At 44.9% G+C, this 14,927-nt stretch overlaps 1 protein-coding gene across 1 annotated transcript; it reads right to left on the minus strand.

The window, feature by feature from the left end:
• Positions 1 to 2,229: 2,229 nt before the first annotated feature.
• LOC310771652 (uncharacterized protein) lies at positions 2,230 to 4,241 on the minus strand. Its single transcript, XM_083664213.1, has 2 exons — positions 2,685 to 4,241; positions 2,230 to 2,544 (listed from the first exon to the last, which is right to left on the minus strand). Exon 1 carries the CDS (start codon positions 3,579 to 3,581, stop codon positions 2,739 to 2,741), a length of 843 nt encoding a protein of 280 aa, XP_083520339.1. The 5' UTR covers positions 3,582 to 4,241; the 3' UTR covers positions 2,230 to 2,544; positions 2,685 to 2,738.
• Positions 4,242 to 14,927: the final 10,686 nt, after the last annotated feature.

Consider the following 14,927-nt stretch of genomic DNA (forward strand, 5'->3'; position numbering starts at 1 on the left):
CTGACAGAAGACGGACATGACGTATAAATAGTGTCAAACCGGAAGTACAATCAATTACATTATCAAGTACTAGGAAATATCTCACAACATAAAATACCACTGAATATAATATCAAAAACATCAGAGAATATCAAAAAAGAGATAAAGGTACAATTTTAAACAGTATACTTGTATATAAGTCTGTATATATTACACAGCAGGAATGCAATAATGTTTTGCAGACGAGAAGAATGAGGCTGGATGGCCACACTTGTGTTAAATAAGCACAGATGAAAAGTCAACATATTAGAATAACAAAAATCAGTAAGAAAATATTAAAATAGAATTAGAAAAATACATAATAAAATGCATATAAGTGAATGCATCGGATAGAGATACTGCAGGTCCACACATGACGCTCCCACACTGCCTTACAGTGCAAGAGCATCATGTGCGAACCCACAGCACATCCACCCGACGCACCCCCTAAAGAAAACAACCTAGCAAAAGTTCTTCGTTCAAGCCCTTGGGGTGTTCTGTCTGTAAGGTATGTATCCAAAATGCCTCTCTTTGTAACAAGGCCTTGTCTCTGTCACCCCCCCTCTTCAGTGGACTGACCTGTTCTATACCCTGGAACCTGAGGGAACACACGTCGTGACCAAACTCATTAAAATGCCTGGCGACAGAGGATTTTATATCTCTGTTTCTAATGCTACTCTTGTGTTCTGAAATGCGAGTTTTCAACTCTCTGATAGTTTTTCCAATATATACTAGCCCACATGGACACTTCAATAGATACACAACAAATTTAGTTTTACACGAGATCCTACTCTTAATCGAGTACTTTCTTCCAGAGTGAGGATGGAAGAATGTCTCTCCTCTGATCATAGCATTGCATTGAATACAGTTAAAGCAAGGAAAATTACCATTCTGTACATCAGACAAAAAATGGGAGGGGCCAGGGGGGCGTGTGTAGCAGTCAGCTCTAACGATCATATCTCGTACATTTCTTGCCCGTTTTTGAGCAAACAAGGGAGGCTCGCCAAATAAATGGCCCACTTGGGGGTCACTTTGTAAGATATTCCAGTGACTTAAAACACATTTTTTTATTTCCTGAGAAGCAGGTGAAAAAGTAGCAGCACACACTATTCTAGACCCTCGGGCAGGGGTGGACTTCGGGACCAACAGGTCCTCACGTTTCAACCCCCTAACTCTCTGTAGGCTGTTCTCAAGGATTGTGTTGTTAAAACCTTTTACCCTGAACCTTGTACATAGTTCAGCAGCCTGCTCTTCAAACATATGATCAGAACTACAAATCCTCCTAATCCTCAAAAGTTGACTGTATGGCAAACCTCTTTTGAGGCTGGGGGGATGATAGCTAGAGTAGTCCAAGAAACTATTCCTGTCTGTCTGTTTTCTATACACCTTTGTCAGTAGTTGTTCAGATTTGTTTACAGAAACATCAAGGAAGGAGACAGTGTCTTCACTGTATTCTAGAGAGAATTTAATAGATGGTAGTCTGGAATTAATATAAATATTGAACTCCTCTAGTTGAGAGTGTGTCCCAGAAAACAGAAAAAATACATCATCAATATATCTGAACCAACACTTCAAAAAAATGGAGAAGGGGTTATTATTATATACAAAGTCTTCTTCAAACTTTCCCATAAAGAGGTTCGCATAATTAGGGGAACATGGACTACCCATAGAAACTCCCTGGCATTGAAGATAGTAAGAATTCTCAAATTTAAAATAATTGCTATTAAGGATCAATTTTGACAAATCAACCAAAAAGTCAGTCGGGGGCTGAAGCGTCGATCTTCTATTCAAAAAATGTGTTAGAGCTTGTAAGCCCTCCACATGAGGAACATTAGTGTATAGACTGTTGACATCCATGGTACATAAGAATACATTCTCATCAGTGAGCTGTACAGCACCTAACCTATTCAAAAAGTCAGTGGTGTCTTTCAAGTAAGAAGGAAGATCAGATACCAACACTTTAATGTGTCTGTCAAGATATTGAGAAATAGGCTCAGTAAGAGATTGTGTGCCAGCCACAATAGGCCTACCAGGCACTGGCTCAACACAGCTCTTATGGATTTTAGGTAAAGTATAGAACACAGGTCGCACAGGGTGCTTCTGTAACAAGAATTTGAATTCGTTTTGGCTGATAAGAGAATTAGCAAGGGCTGTACTCAGAAAATGCTCAACATTCTGAAAAAATTTAAGTGTGGGGTCACCCATTAGGGGAGTATAAAAATCTGTATTACCAAGTTGTCTCAAGATCTCTGTTGTATACGCTTCTTTAGTCTGGATGACAACAGCGCCCCCTTTGTCGGCATGTTTTATAACAATAGTCGAATCAGTAGAAAGTGCACGTAATGCTTTCTTTTCTTGCAACTCTATATTAGAATAGAGTCTCATTTTATTTTTGTACAAGTGTACCTTTGTAGCTACATCCTCTTCAACCAGTCGGCAAAAGGTGGCCACGGAGGGGTTCAGGGCAGGCGGAACAAAAGTACTTTTAGCCCTCAGGCCTGGTTCAGACGTGGAAATAGGAACAGTCTGTGAAGGATTCAAAAAAGGACGTGAGTGGGGCGCTCCCTTATCAAAGAAAGCACGCAGTTTAATGTTTCTCAAAAATTTAAACATTTCAATCCTAGTTCTGAAAGAATCAGCTTTAGCAGAGGGAATAAAGGATAAACCTTTTGAGAGGATGGATGCTTCTTGTGGAGACAGGGACCTGCTGGATAGGTTGATCACGTTTTCGCCCTCTGCCGCCGATTCCCTCTCCCTCTGCCGGTGCTGGCGGTGTCGCTTGCCTCCTCTTCGGGTTGGGCGGCGTTTGAGGCCCAAATTCTGGTCTGGTACCTGCGTTGTGGGGGTACGCCTAAAAAAGGCTCCCGTCTGGAGCCCCTCATTGGCCCGTCGCTCCCCGAATCCTCCGTGGACAGCCCGTTGTAAGCTGTGTGTTCTTCTCGTCTGCGTCGGTATCTCTGATAAGATCCTGAGCCGTCTGATGACAACCAGGAATAGACACGTTTGTTCTTATAGTCAAGGGTGTCTCTGCGATATTTGTTAAGCTTCACTTCCATGACCTGCTTCTCATATGTGTCTTTCAAAGTCATACATGTTGTTTCAATCTCTTTGAGCTGTTGCACGTCGATCTTGTTGGTCATCTCTTTCTTCAGATCCATGATCTCTTTTCTGGTTGTGGACAGTTCAGCGTCAACATGCTTAATGACAAGGAGCATGAGGTCAAAGGAACATTTGTTGAGAATTTCACACCATTGTTGGCAAAACTCGCTGTTGTCTCTTCCAAGCGCTGGTTCTTTGTTCATGCGTAGCCCTCTCGGTATGCGTTTGTTACGCCAGTACTGCGAGAGTGTGGAGCCGTGGAGGCTGGAACGGGTCTCTTTCTTTAGTAGAAACTCGTAGCGTCTGGCTAGTGAGGCCACATTGTCAGAAGCAAGGACATCGGAAGACAGTGCAGTAGACACGATTGGAAATAAATTTAAAATACCATCGGAGTCGGAATCCGAGAAGGCCCGAGTAGCAGCTCTTTCATCTGTAAGGCCGTCTATTTCCTGGTACGACGCCATTTTAGTCCGTTTCTGGCAGGTAGAAGGTAGGTAGAGGTGCGTCACCCAAAAATATAATTGTCCAAATAGTCAGTGACTAGAAGTCACGACTGGTGAGCACTCTCAAAAGTTCCAAAAAGTTACGGTGCACGGCTCAAAAAATAATAAGAGAGGGGCAAAAAACCAGCACTCAAAATAATTCCTTTGGGTTGTTTTATTTACCTTCAAGCAAGACAATGTACGTTTCGGCGTGGAGCCTTCCTCAGCATTGTGCTGACAGAAGACGGACATGACGTATAAATAGTGTCAAACCGGAAGTACAATCAATTACATTATCAAGTACTAGGAAATATCTCACAACATAAAATACCACTGAATATAATATCAAAAACATCAGAGAATATCAAAAAAGAGATAAAGGTACAATTTTAAACAGTATACTTGTATATAAGTCTGTATATATTACACAGCAGGAATGCAATAATGTTTTGCAGACGAGAAGAATGAGGCTGGATGGCCACACTTGTGTTAAATAAGCACAGATGAAAAGTCAACATATTAGAATAACAAAAATCAGTAAGAAAATATTAAAATAGAATTAGAAAAATACATAATAAAATGCATATAAGTGAATGCATCGGATAGAGATACTGCAGGTCCACACATGACGCTCCCACACTGCCTTACAGTGCAAGAGCATCATGTGCGAACCCACAGCACATCCACCCGACGCACCCCCTAAAGAAAACAACCTAGCAAAAGTTCTTCGTTCAAGCCCTTGGGGTGTTCTGTCTGTAAGGTATGTATCCAAAATGCCTCTCTTTGTAACAAGGCCTTGTCTCTGTCACCCCCCCTCTTCAGTGGACTGACCTGTTCTATACCCTGGAACCTGAGGGAACACACGTCGTGACCAAACTCATTAAAATGCCTGGCGACAGAGGATTTTATATCTCTGTTTCTAATGCTACTCTTGTGTTCTGAAATGCGAGTTTTCAACTCTCTGATAGTTTTTCCAATATATACTAGCCCACATGGACACTTCAATAGATACACAACAAATTTAGTTTTACACGAGATCCTACTCTTAATCGAGTACTTTCTTCCAGAGTGAGGATGGAAGAATGTCTCTCCTCTGATCATAGCATTGCATTGAATACAGTTAAAGCAAGGAAAATTACCATTCTGTACATCAGACAAAAAATGGGAGGGGCCAGGGGGGCGTGTGTAGCAGTCAGCTCTAACGATCATATCTCGTACATTTCTTGCCCGTTTTTGAGCAAACAAGGGAGGCTCGCCAAATAAATGGCCCAAGGTCTGGCTACTGTAGCCCTTACAGTTTTTGACGTGCATGCTGTTTTAGGGCGGAATAATAAAAATAATAATAAACGGAACAGATACAATAGGGATCCACGCACTTCGTGCTTGGACCCCTAAATATAGCCGCAAGCGGCGATGACGGGGTCCAAGCATGGTCAGTAAGGGTGTAGTGGTCAGTAAGGGTGATGGGGTCAGTCAGGGTGTTGTGGTCACGTAAGTACTTGTGACTTGAAGTAGTACTTGGATAGAAAGCAGTTTTTGTGTACAATATCCCTTTAAGTATCTGGACAGAAAGTGGTATTTGGGTTGAACATACTGTCAATACGACAAGTACTTCTCTGGCTCTGCAGATACATATAATATGGTCTACAAAATTTAATGCAACAGTCTGGATAGCTCACTTGGTAAAGCTCATGTCTTATGCTAACTAAAGACCATTGCGGCTCAAAGTTCAAACCCCACGTGGGATGAACAACTTTCAACTTCAGACAGTTAAGTCAGTAACAGTAATTAAAACCCCACATGTTGCCTCCTTATTTTGCGGTGTTTCATGAATTTTTCAATATCTTGGAAATGTTAGCTGGAGATTGCGTGGCTGTGTTCAAGAACGTGTTTTGCAACAGGAGAGGTTAGTTCTTGTCTCATGATGGAGCTTTTGTGTTCTGAAATCAGAATTTTCAGTTGTCATTGTGTCTTTCCCACACACACATCAAACCATAGGGCGTAGTGGCGTCCACTACAGAAGGTTGATGGGTTTTATCCCTGAAATTGCTTTTGGTGACTATAGCCAGCAGCTTGGCAGCTTGTTACCATTTACCATTAAGGACATTTTTGTATTACACACATAATGCACCACTTTACATTAAAAGTCTGCCCTGAATGGAGGTGTTTGAACTAATTGGTGTGGGTTGTGGTGTTACAATGAGCACATGAGTGACAAGGATAATTCAGATTGAATTCTCTTTTTGGACCTTTCACATCTGAAGACACAATAATGTATTGGAATGTTTTTCCTCTCAGGCTCCCAGCAAACACAATTACATCATGATGATGTTCTGATATCATCTTTCAGTGACGTCCAAGACTAGGCCAAATCACAGCCGATTTGGGGATAATTTAGACATCTACACAGGAATGTCAAGATGACGTCGAAATATGACGTTACCATGAATAGGCATATTCAGTTATTCTGCTATGTACACAGTGTGTATTCAGCAGCGTTATACATAATTATATCCAGATTAACCTTTATTCTACATTTTCAAAAAATAAAACAGTTACCTGGCCGTGGTTTGAACCCAGGACCTCCAGCTTTGGTGTCTGCTACCCTACCCCTAAACCATCCTTCTACAGCAATGACAAGGCACGGATGTAACCTTAGTATGGCATAAACTAGTTTTTATTCAAACGTGGGTGTCAAGTCTTTGTGGATCGGGCATTACTGTGTGACATCTAAACGAACTATGTATTATGCTACAGCAGATGCAGAACCCCAAAACACATTAACCCCACCCAAAATGCTACATTCCAACTTCCAGTAGTTGTAGTAGTAGTAGTAGTAGTAGTAGTAATAGTAGCAGAAGTAGTAATAGTAGTAGTAGTAGTGTTGGTAGTAGTGGGAGTGGTAGCAGTAGTAGCAGCAGTAGTTGTAATTGACCGGTTAATGGGTTGTGGGCAATTTAGTGTTGGCGTGTGTTTCATTAAAAGTTTCGAGATTTATCATTTCAAAACAGTTTCACGTATCCAAAATCCTTTAATAACCTTAGGTCGGGGTAGTCCATAGATGACCCAGAAAAAGTTTTGTGTGATTTGGCCAAACGGTCTAGGAGGAGCTCGCAAAAGTAGGTTTTTGATCAAATTCAAAATGGCGGAAAATCTACTACACAGAAATGGGCGTGGCCTAGTAGGTTAGATGCATGATGCTCCAGGGAAACCAGTAGATGTGGAATTTTGATTCTACAGCTCGCGGTTCAGAAGTTATGGACCGACAAACGTGAAATTGGCTGTTATAGCGCCACCATCTGGTGGATTGGTGTAATTTTTTTACTCTGAGTAGTGGGTGATGTCGTGAACCTGTGTGGAAAGTTTGGGTGATGGGGGGTGTATGGTTTCTGAGATCCACACACTTTTAGGGCAGGAAAAGAACAAAAGCAAATACACAAAAGTTTAGACATTTATAATTTCAAAACGGTTTCACGTATCCAAAATCCTTTAATAACTTTTGGTCGGGGTAGGCCATAGATGACCCAGAATAATTTCGGTGTGATTTGGCCAAACGGTCTAGGAGGAGTTCGCAAAAGTAGGTTTTTTATCAAATTCAAGATGGCGGAAAATCTAGGCACACGCAAATGGGCGGGGCCTATATGGATAGATGCGTATTGATCCAAGGAATCCAGGAGAAGTGAAATTTTGAGTATAGGACACACGGTTCAGAAGATATGGACCATAACGCGAAATGGACTGTTATAGCGCCACCATCTGGCCGATATGGGTAATTTTTTGTTTCTGAGTAGTGAGGCACATTTACAATCTATGTGCCCAGTCTGGCTATGCTGAGCCTTACAGTTTCTGCTGTACATACAGTTTTACCGGAGAAGAAGAATAAAAAAAATAATCGGAACAGATACAATAGGGATCCACGCACTTCGTGCTTGGACCCCTAATAATACAATTTTGAATTTTGGATGGTTTACACTGACTTCAAGGCGGTTGAAATTATTTTTCAGGATGGTTCCAGGGTCATTCTGCTGCTGCTGTTATGCAAAAGAAGTGTAATAAGTAACGAGTTACTCTACACAGAAAGTAATACTGTAAAGTAACGTATTACTTTCAAATGAAAGTAACTAGTGATATGTAGTATATTACATTTTGAAAGTAACTTGCCCAACACTGGTCACATTGCAGTACAATTGACAAATAGATCACAGAGAAGTGAAATTTTGAGTATAGGACAAACGGTTCAGAAGATATGGACCATAACGCAAAATGGTCTGTTATAGCGCCACCATCTGGTGAATTGGTGTATTATTTTTTTTCTGGGTAGGGGGTTGTTATGGGGTCTGGTTAGATCGATGCTATCGTCTTTCCCACAGCTTGGCTGGGAAGACCCGGATGTATCAGTGTTGTGATGTCTTGCTGTAACGCACCCGTCTGTGGCAATACTAAGAGAGTTTAAACACAGCTTGTGTGTCCGTCATTCATTTTATGTTATATGCATCATACATAAACATGGTGTCAGAAGCGGTTGGACTCACGTTTCAGGCGGCGTCGCGATCAGACGTGAAGCAAGATTCCTGAAGTTACTTAAGGAGTATCATCGCTCGCTAATGCTAGCTACAAGCTAGCATTGTTGTATGCCAAGAAGGAGAAGGACTAGCTTAGCTAACATGGCAGCAAACATTCCGCCTCCCTCGCCGATGAGTTTCACGGGCGACTGGAGTATAAATTGGGACATATTCCGGGCCGAATACGAAGACTATGCACTAGTTACAGGCGTGGCTGGAAAAGACAAGAAAATACAGGCTGCAACTCTCAGGAGCGTGATGGGGAGCGAATGCAGACATGTATACCGGCACAATCTGAATCTCACGGCGGAGGCTCAGCAGGATCCTGCAGCGATACTGCACGCACTGGGAGAGTATTTTAAGCCGGCGAAGAACGTCATATATGAGCGGTATGTGTTTGGGAGCTGCAAACAGGAGGAGGGCGAACCCATGGACAATTTTGTGACCAGGCTGCGAGAAAAGGCGTCAACTTGTGAGTACGGGCAGCTAAGGGACGAAATGATCCGGGATAAAATTGTGCTGGGTGTTTCAAACGAGAGCACAAGGCGAAGGCTGCTAAGAGAAAAGGGACTCACGCTAATCACTGCCATTGAAATGTGCCGCGCTTCAGAGCAAGCTGACATCCGGGTGAGGGCGATGGACATGAGAAGCGCACACACCGAAGCGGTGTATGCCGCTGCTAAGCAACAATCCAGGCATAACCAATTGAGACAGAGCAATTCACCCAAGCCTGCGGATACCAGCTATGCATGTAAATACTGTGGAAACTCACATTCAAGGGGCAGGGAGCATTGCCCAGCATTCGGGAAACAATGCAAATCATGTGGAGCCAATAATCACTTTGCTAAAGTGTGTCAAAAAAGCAAGAGGAGGGCTGAAGAGGGGAAAGTGCGCTGCATGGAAGACACGGCGGAGAGGTCCGAGCAAAGCGGTGAGGAGGACATATATGTGCATGAGTCAGTCGGTGCAGTGCAGTCTAAACTTGATAAGAAGAAGAAATGGTTTGTGACATTGCGACTTCACAACAAGCTGCAGCGATGTCAGTTGGATTCTGGAGCCACTTGTGACGTGATGAGCATCATTGATAAGAAAAGGCTGGCTCCCCACTCTCCCCTCCGCCCGAGTGACACTCAACTAAAGCTGTACTCGGGGCAGTACATGGGCTCCATGGGCATTTTCGAGACGGAATGCACACTGAGGGGCCGCAAATACAAGCTCTCGTTTGAGATAGTGAAAACAAATCAGAACCCTCTGCTGTCAGGATGCACCAGCGAGCGCCTGGGTCTAATGCACTTCACGATCCCAGACGAGGTGTGTAGAGTGGAGCATGCACAGCCTGGGCCCCTGACCAAAGAGCAGCTGGTTGGCAGGTACAGTGATGTGTTCAACGCACCTGTGGAATCCGTGCCCGGGGAGGTCCACTTTGAGCTGGATCCCGACATTTCTCCAGTCCAGTGTGCTCCTCGTAATGTCCCTATCGCAATGAAGACAGCTGTTAAAGCCCAGCTGGACAAGTACGAGGCTGACGGCCACATCACGTCAGTCACAGAGCCGACCGACTGGATCAGCAACATGGTGATCGTGAGGAGGCCGGAGAAACTGAGGATATGTATTGATCCTAAATTCCTCAACAGGGCCCTGAAGCGCTCTCGCTACATTATGCCCACACTGGAGGACGTTTTGTACAAGCTGCCGAGGGCGAGAGTCTTCACCTTGGTGGATGCTAGAGATGCATTTCTGCAGTGCAAGTTGGACAATGAGAGCAGTTTAATGACCACGTTCTGGACCCCCTGGGGGAGGAAGCGCTGGCTTAAGCTGCCGTTTGGGGTGTCAGTGGCACCTGAAGTGTATCAGCGAAAACAACACGATCTCCTAGCTGGACTGAAGGGCATCGAGCCCATCGCAGACGATATCTTGGTCGTAGGCTGCGGGGACACAGACAAAGAGGCTGAAGCGGACCATGACGGCAAGCTCCTGGCACTGATGGAGCGCTGTCGTGAGGTCAAACTGAGACTGGGCCTGAAGAAGCTGCAGTTCAAATTAACTGACGTCCGCTTTCACGGCCATATTCTCTCATCCGCGGGACTGAAGCCGGACCCGGAGAAGGTGAGGGCCATTATCGAGATGCCTCATCCGACAGACGTGAAAGGCGTGCAGCGCCTCGTCGGATTTGCCAACTACCTGGCCAAGTTCATGCCGCACCTGTCGAGTGTCTGTGAGCCACTGCGGCGCTTGCTGGACAAAGAAACCCCCTGGCACTGGCTGCCCAAACATGAAGCAGCAGTGAGTGAGCTAAAGTCACTGGCCACAACCATGCCGGTCCTGCGCTATTATGATGTGACAAAGCCGATCGTGGTCCAGAGCGATGCCAGCCAGAGTGGGCTCGGCTGCTGCCTCATGCAGGAGGGCCAGCCCATCGCATTCGCTTCAAGAGCTCTCACCACCGCCGAGCAGAATTATGCCCAAATTGAGAAGGAATGCCTCAGCATCGTCTTTGCCTGTCAGAGGTTTCACCACTACTTATACGGCCGTGACCTCATCACAGCAGAGACGGACCATAAGCCTCTGATATCGATCTTCGGCAAACCTCTCCTCAATGCGCCCAAGAGGCTTCAAAGCATGCTCATGTCTTTACAGAGCTACTGCCTGGAGGTCGTCTACAAGCCGGGCCAGGAAATGTACATCAGTGACACACTCAGCAGAGCGACGGCGAGATGCACCGGCAGAGGGACTGTATACCAGCGGCACGCTGTCTGCTCCATGCAGCAGGAGCAAGAGGACATACAGCATGTGAACCAGGCGGACTACTTAAATGTGAGTGACCAGCGCTTGGAACAAATCAGGCTGCACACCGATCAAGATGAATGTCTGCAGGCGCTGAGGTCCACAGTCCTCACGGGCTGGCCGGACCTGAAAGAGAGCACACCCTTCATTATCAGGGAATATTGGCCCTACCGGGATGAGGTCAGCGCGCAGAATGGCATACTGTTCCGGGGACAGAAGGTCATCATTCCGAAATCGTTACGCCCGGAGATGCTTGCGCGCATCCATTCAAGCCACATAGGTGGGGACGCATGCTACCGGCAGGCTCGTGAGACATTGTACTGGCCCAACATGCAGGCAGAAATAAAGGACTTTGTGAGCTCCTGTACGACCTGCAATGAGTTTGCGCACAAACAGCAGAAAGAGACCATGCTCTCACATGAGCTGCCCATCAGGCCATGGCAAATTCTGAGCATGGACCTGTTCAGTCACAGGCAGAAGGACTATCTGCTCATGGTCGACCACTATTCTGACTTTTGGGAGGTCGAGCTTCTCCCTGACATGTCAGCAGAGACAGTCATTAAAAGGTGTAAGGCACAGTTCGCACGGCACGGCCAGCCGGACAAGGTCATCACAGACAATGGCCCACAATTCACGGCACAGTTCAAGCGATTTGCCGCTGACTGGGAATTCGAGCACGTGACCTCTTCTCCCAGGCACCCTAAAGCAAACGGCAAGGCAGAGTCGGCCGTCAAGATTGCAAAGAATCTGCTGCGTAAGGCAATGCGTGACGGTGATGACCCGTGGAGAGCCATATTGCACTGGAGAAACACTCCCACCGAAAGCATGGATAGCAGCCCGGCGCAGCGCCTCATGTCCCGCCGGCTGAAAACCTACATTCCGGTAACAAACAAACTTCTGGAGCCAGTCGTTGTGATCGGGGTCATGAAAAGACTGCGTCACAGGAAGCAGATCGCCAAGTCCTTCTACGACCGGTCTGCACGGGACCTGCCAGAGCTGGAAGTGGGTGAGGCAGTCCGGATGAAGCCCTTGCCTGGTGATAACACTGGTCTCTGGAGGATCGGTACCTGCCTCCGCAAGGTGGCACCGAGATCTTATGGGTCTCTCTATCGGCGCAACAGGGTTGACCTCAGGGTGGCAGAGCCAGCCCCTACTCAGGCCCGTGTGGAAAACGAGCCGGAGCAGACATGTGTGCCTGAGGGTGGTGCGACGGAGCCTCCCCCAATCGTGACTGACTCAGGCCCTGGCGGGCTTACACCGAGGGCTTCTCGCGGTTCTGTTGTAGCCACACCTTTCGGGGGCCACGGGCGTACCAGGGCTGGGCGGCTGCCTAAGCCGCCTGAGAGACTCAATCTGTAACATAGTCGTGGGGAAGCCATGGACTGTGGGTAATCTGGGGTGGAGCTGGGGATGAAAAAAAAAAAAAAAAAAAAAAAAATGAAAAGAAGAGCAGAGACTGTTACATTGCATGTTTTGATACGGGTTAATTCATATGCGTTGACACAGCTAAAATTGTTTGATTTACATTTGTTTATTACACCAGGTTCTATTGTGGGTGTTTACTTGGAAAGGGAGGATGTTATGGGGTCTGGTTAGATCGATGCTATCGTCTTTCCCACAGCTTGGCTGGGAAGACCCGGATGTATCAGTGTTGTGATGTCTTGCTGTAACGCACCCGTCTGTGGCAATACTAAGAGAGTTTAAACACAGCTTGTGTGTCCGTCATTCATTTTATGTTATATGCATCATACATAAACAGGGGTGACCTCTTGAACCTATGTAGAAAGTTTAGGTGATGTGGAGGGTATGGTTTCTGAGATCCACACACTTTTAGGGCAGAAAAAGAAGAAAAACAAATAGACAATATAGCCGCAAGCGGCGATGCGGGGTCCAAGCTTCTGGTGACTTGAGGGTTATATGTCAGATAATATAGACACTGAATTGCACATTTAGTCAGAGTTGATATGTGCACAAGTGTACCAAGTTTGCAAGTAATATGTAGTAAGTAGCAGTGGTGGTGGTAAGCCAAATGGTGGCTGTCAAAGAGGCTTATTAAGCAATGGACTTTTTCTAGGCAAACTGTCATAATTTCAAATCCTAGCTTCCTGATAAGCTTAGATGTGTTAGCCATGAGTGGACAGCTTACTGAGGTGTTGCTTTTGTGGTGTTCCAAGTCCATTGGATGAAGATAGTGTGCTGCTTCTACTGTACACTTCTGATCATGGTTATAGATGTGCTCAGTGAGGAAAGGATTAAACAAACTGTTCCTGAATGGTGATCTAAGTAATTGGTTGTCACAATGAAAAGCCAATGCTTTTGTAGTAGTGGTGGTAGTCATAAATTTGGTCTGCATAAGCACAAGGCCAGAATTTGAACCATTTGTCTTGAAATTAATGTAAAATCCTAACTATTACTAGATACTCCACATGGTACATTCATAGTGTCTCTGTATAGGTATAACAAGATTAATATTCAGGTTGTGTAAATCACCCTTTAAGTCAAACTGTTAGTGGCTTAATTGGTTATCAGTTAACAAGTTACTTGTCTGTTATTCAGATGTTTTAAAAGGGTAAGCGTGGGCACAGTGAACATCTACAAGTTGGCAATAAAAGTGTAAGCTCAAGGTTGACTAAAGGATAAAAGCATAAAAAACTGCATAAAAAACTGGGACAAAATACAGCAAAGGAGGCAGATATATGATTCAAACAATAAGTTTTTATTGCAAATAATAGTTTTTATGAAATGAAAAACTTAAAGTAAAAAGAAATATATCAATCCATTTTGTCCTTGTGTGGGGCTGAGTCGGGGTTTCTGGACTGTGTGGAGGGACTGTCGAGTCTTGGAGTCAAGTCTGAGTCAGGGCTATGATCTGTCTATTATGTCAACTCAGATGTGATTGAGCATGAGGATAGCTTCTTCCATTTCGTCTGTAGTCATTTGAGTTGGTGATTTTGTAAGCAGTGGTGTGATAAGTGCGAGTGGGATGGTGTATGATGTTTCCTGGTTATTGATGGACAGAGAGAATTGGATATGTGTTTTGCGGTTTCTGTTTTATGGCGTTGATTGCATTTGTGACATTTGTATGTGAGTGAGTCAAAGTTTACAGTAGTGATAGGTGCCAAAAACAGAAGTACTTGTTTGTGACGGTGGCAGAAGAGACTTCACCATAGATGCTTTGAGTGGTGGGTGGTGGTGGTTCTGTGTATGATTCAAGTGCAGTGGTGGGTGTTGATGTTGTGGTTGGGGTGGTTGTCAGATATGTATTGGTTTGTATGCATGTATGGATAGGTTGGTCAGGTGGTACCAGTCGTCAATGTCAGGTTTACAGTACCCCCACACAGCTAGGTCAATGGTTCCAGTTGCGTCAATGAGGAGGAAGGTTGTTGTATTCATGGTGGTGCCGGCTCAGGTTGTTGCTTCAGTTGTGGGTTTCACCAGTTTGATTAGTTTGCAAGTGATGTTGATCTGTGGAAGAGCATGGCATAAACAGACAAATTAGTCATAGGAAGTAGTATGTTTAGCTTTTATAACTTCACATTGACATGACACTATTTGCATATAGGTTGACTTTAGAAAATCTGGAGTATGTAAAATAAATTCAAAGATTCACGGCCAAGGTTCAGTAGGTGGCATTTTGTTTTTGCATGATATTGTATGTTTTATCTAATGTCACTACTGTGGCATAGGGTGCAAAAAAGATAGTAGACTTACTTTTTCGAAGTGGCGTCCTTCATTCAGAATGGTGGTGGTTGCATGTGAATAGCCACCCAGGGAGTGATGGATTATGGGAATTTGAGTCCGAGTCTCCAAGCCCTGAGTCAATTAGGTGGCTCACACGTGTGTGTGTGTGTGTGTGTGTGTGTGTGTGTGTGTGTGTGTGTGTGTGTGTGTGTGTGGGAATGGGAGGGGGGGGTGTCACAGCAGGTGGCATTAAAAGTTTAGACATTACAAGTACCGCATAGTACCACACTTCAAATGAACC

The sequence above is a fragment of the Poromitra crassiceps genome, assembly GCF_964638095.1.
Source record: "Poromitra crassiceps genome assembly, contig: HAP1_SCAFFOLD_951, whole genome shotgun sequence".
Classification (NCBI taxonomy): Eukaryota; Metazoa; Chordata; class Actinopteri; order Beryciformes; family Melamphaidae; genus Poromitra; species Poromitra crassiceps.

What these genes read in the sequence shown, in the direction of transcription:
- LOC310771652 (XM_083664213.1), bottom strand. Translation starts at nt 3,581, where the DNA reads ATGGCGTCGTACCAGGAAATAGACGGCCTTACAGATGAAAGAGCTGCT.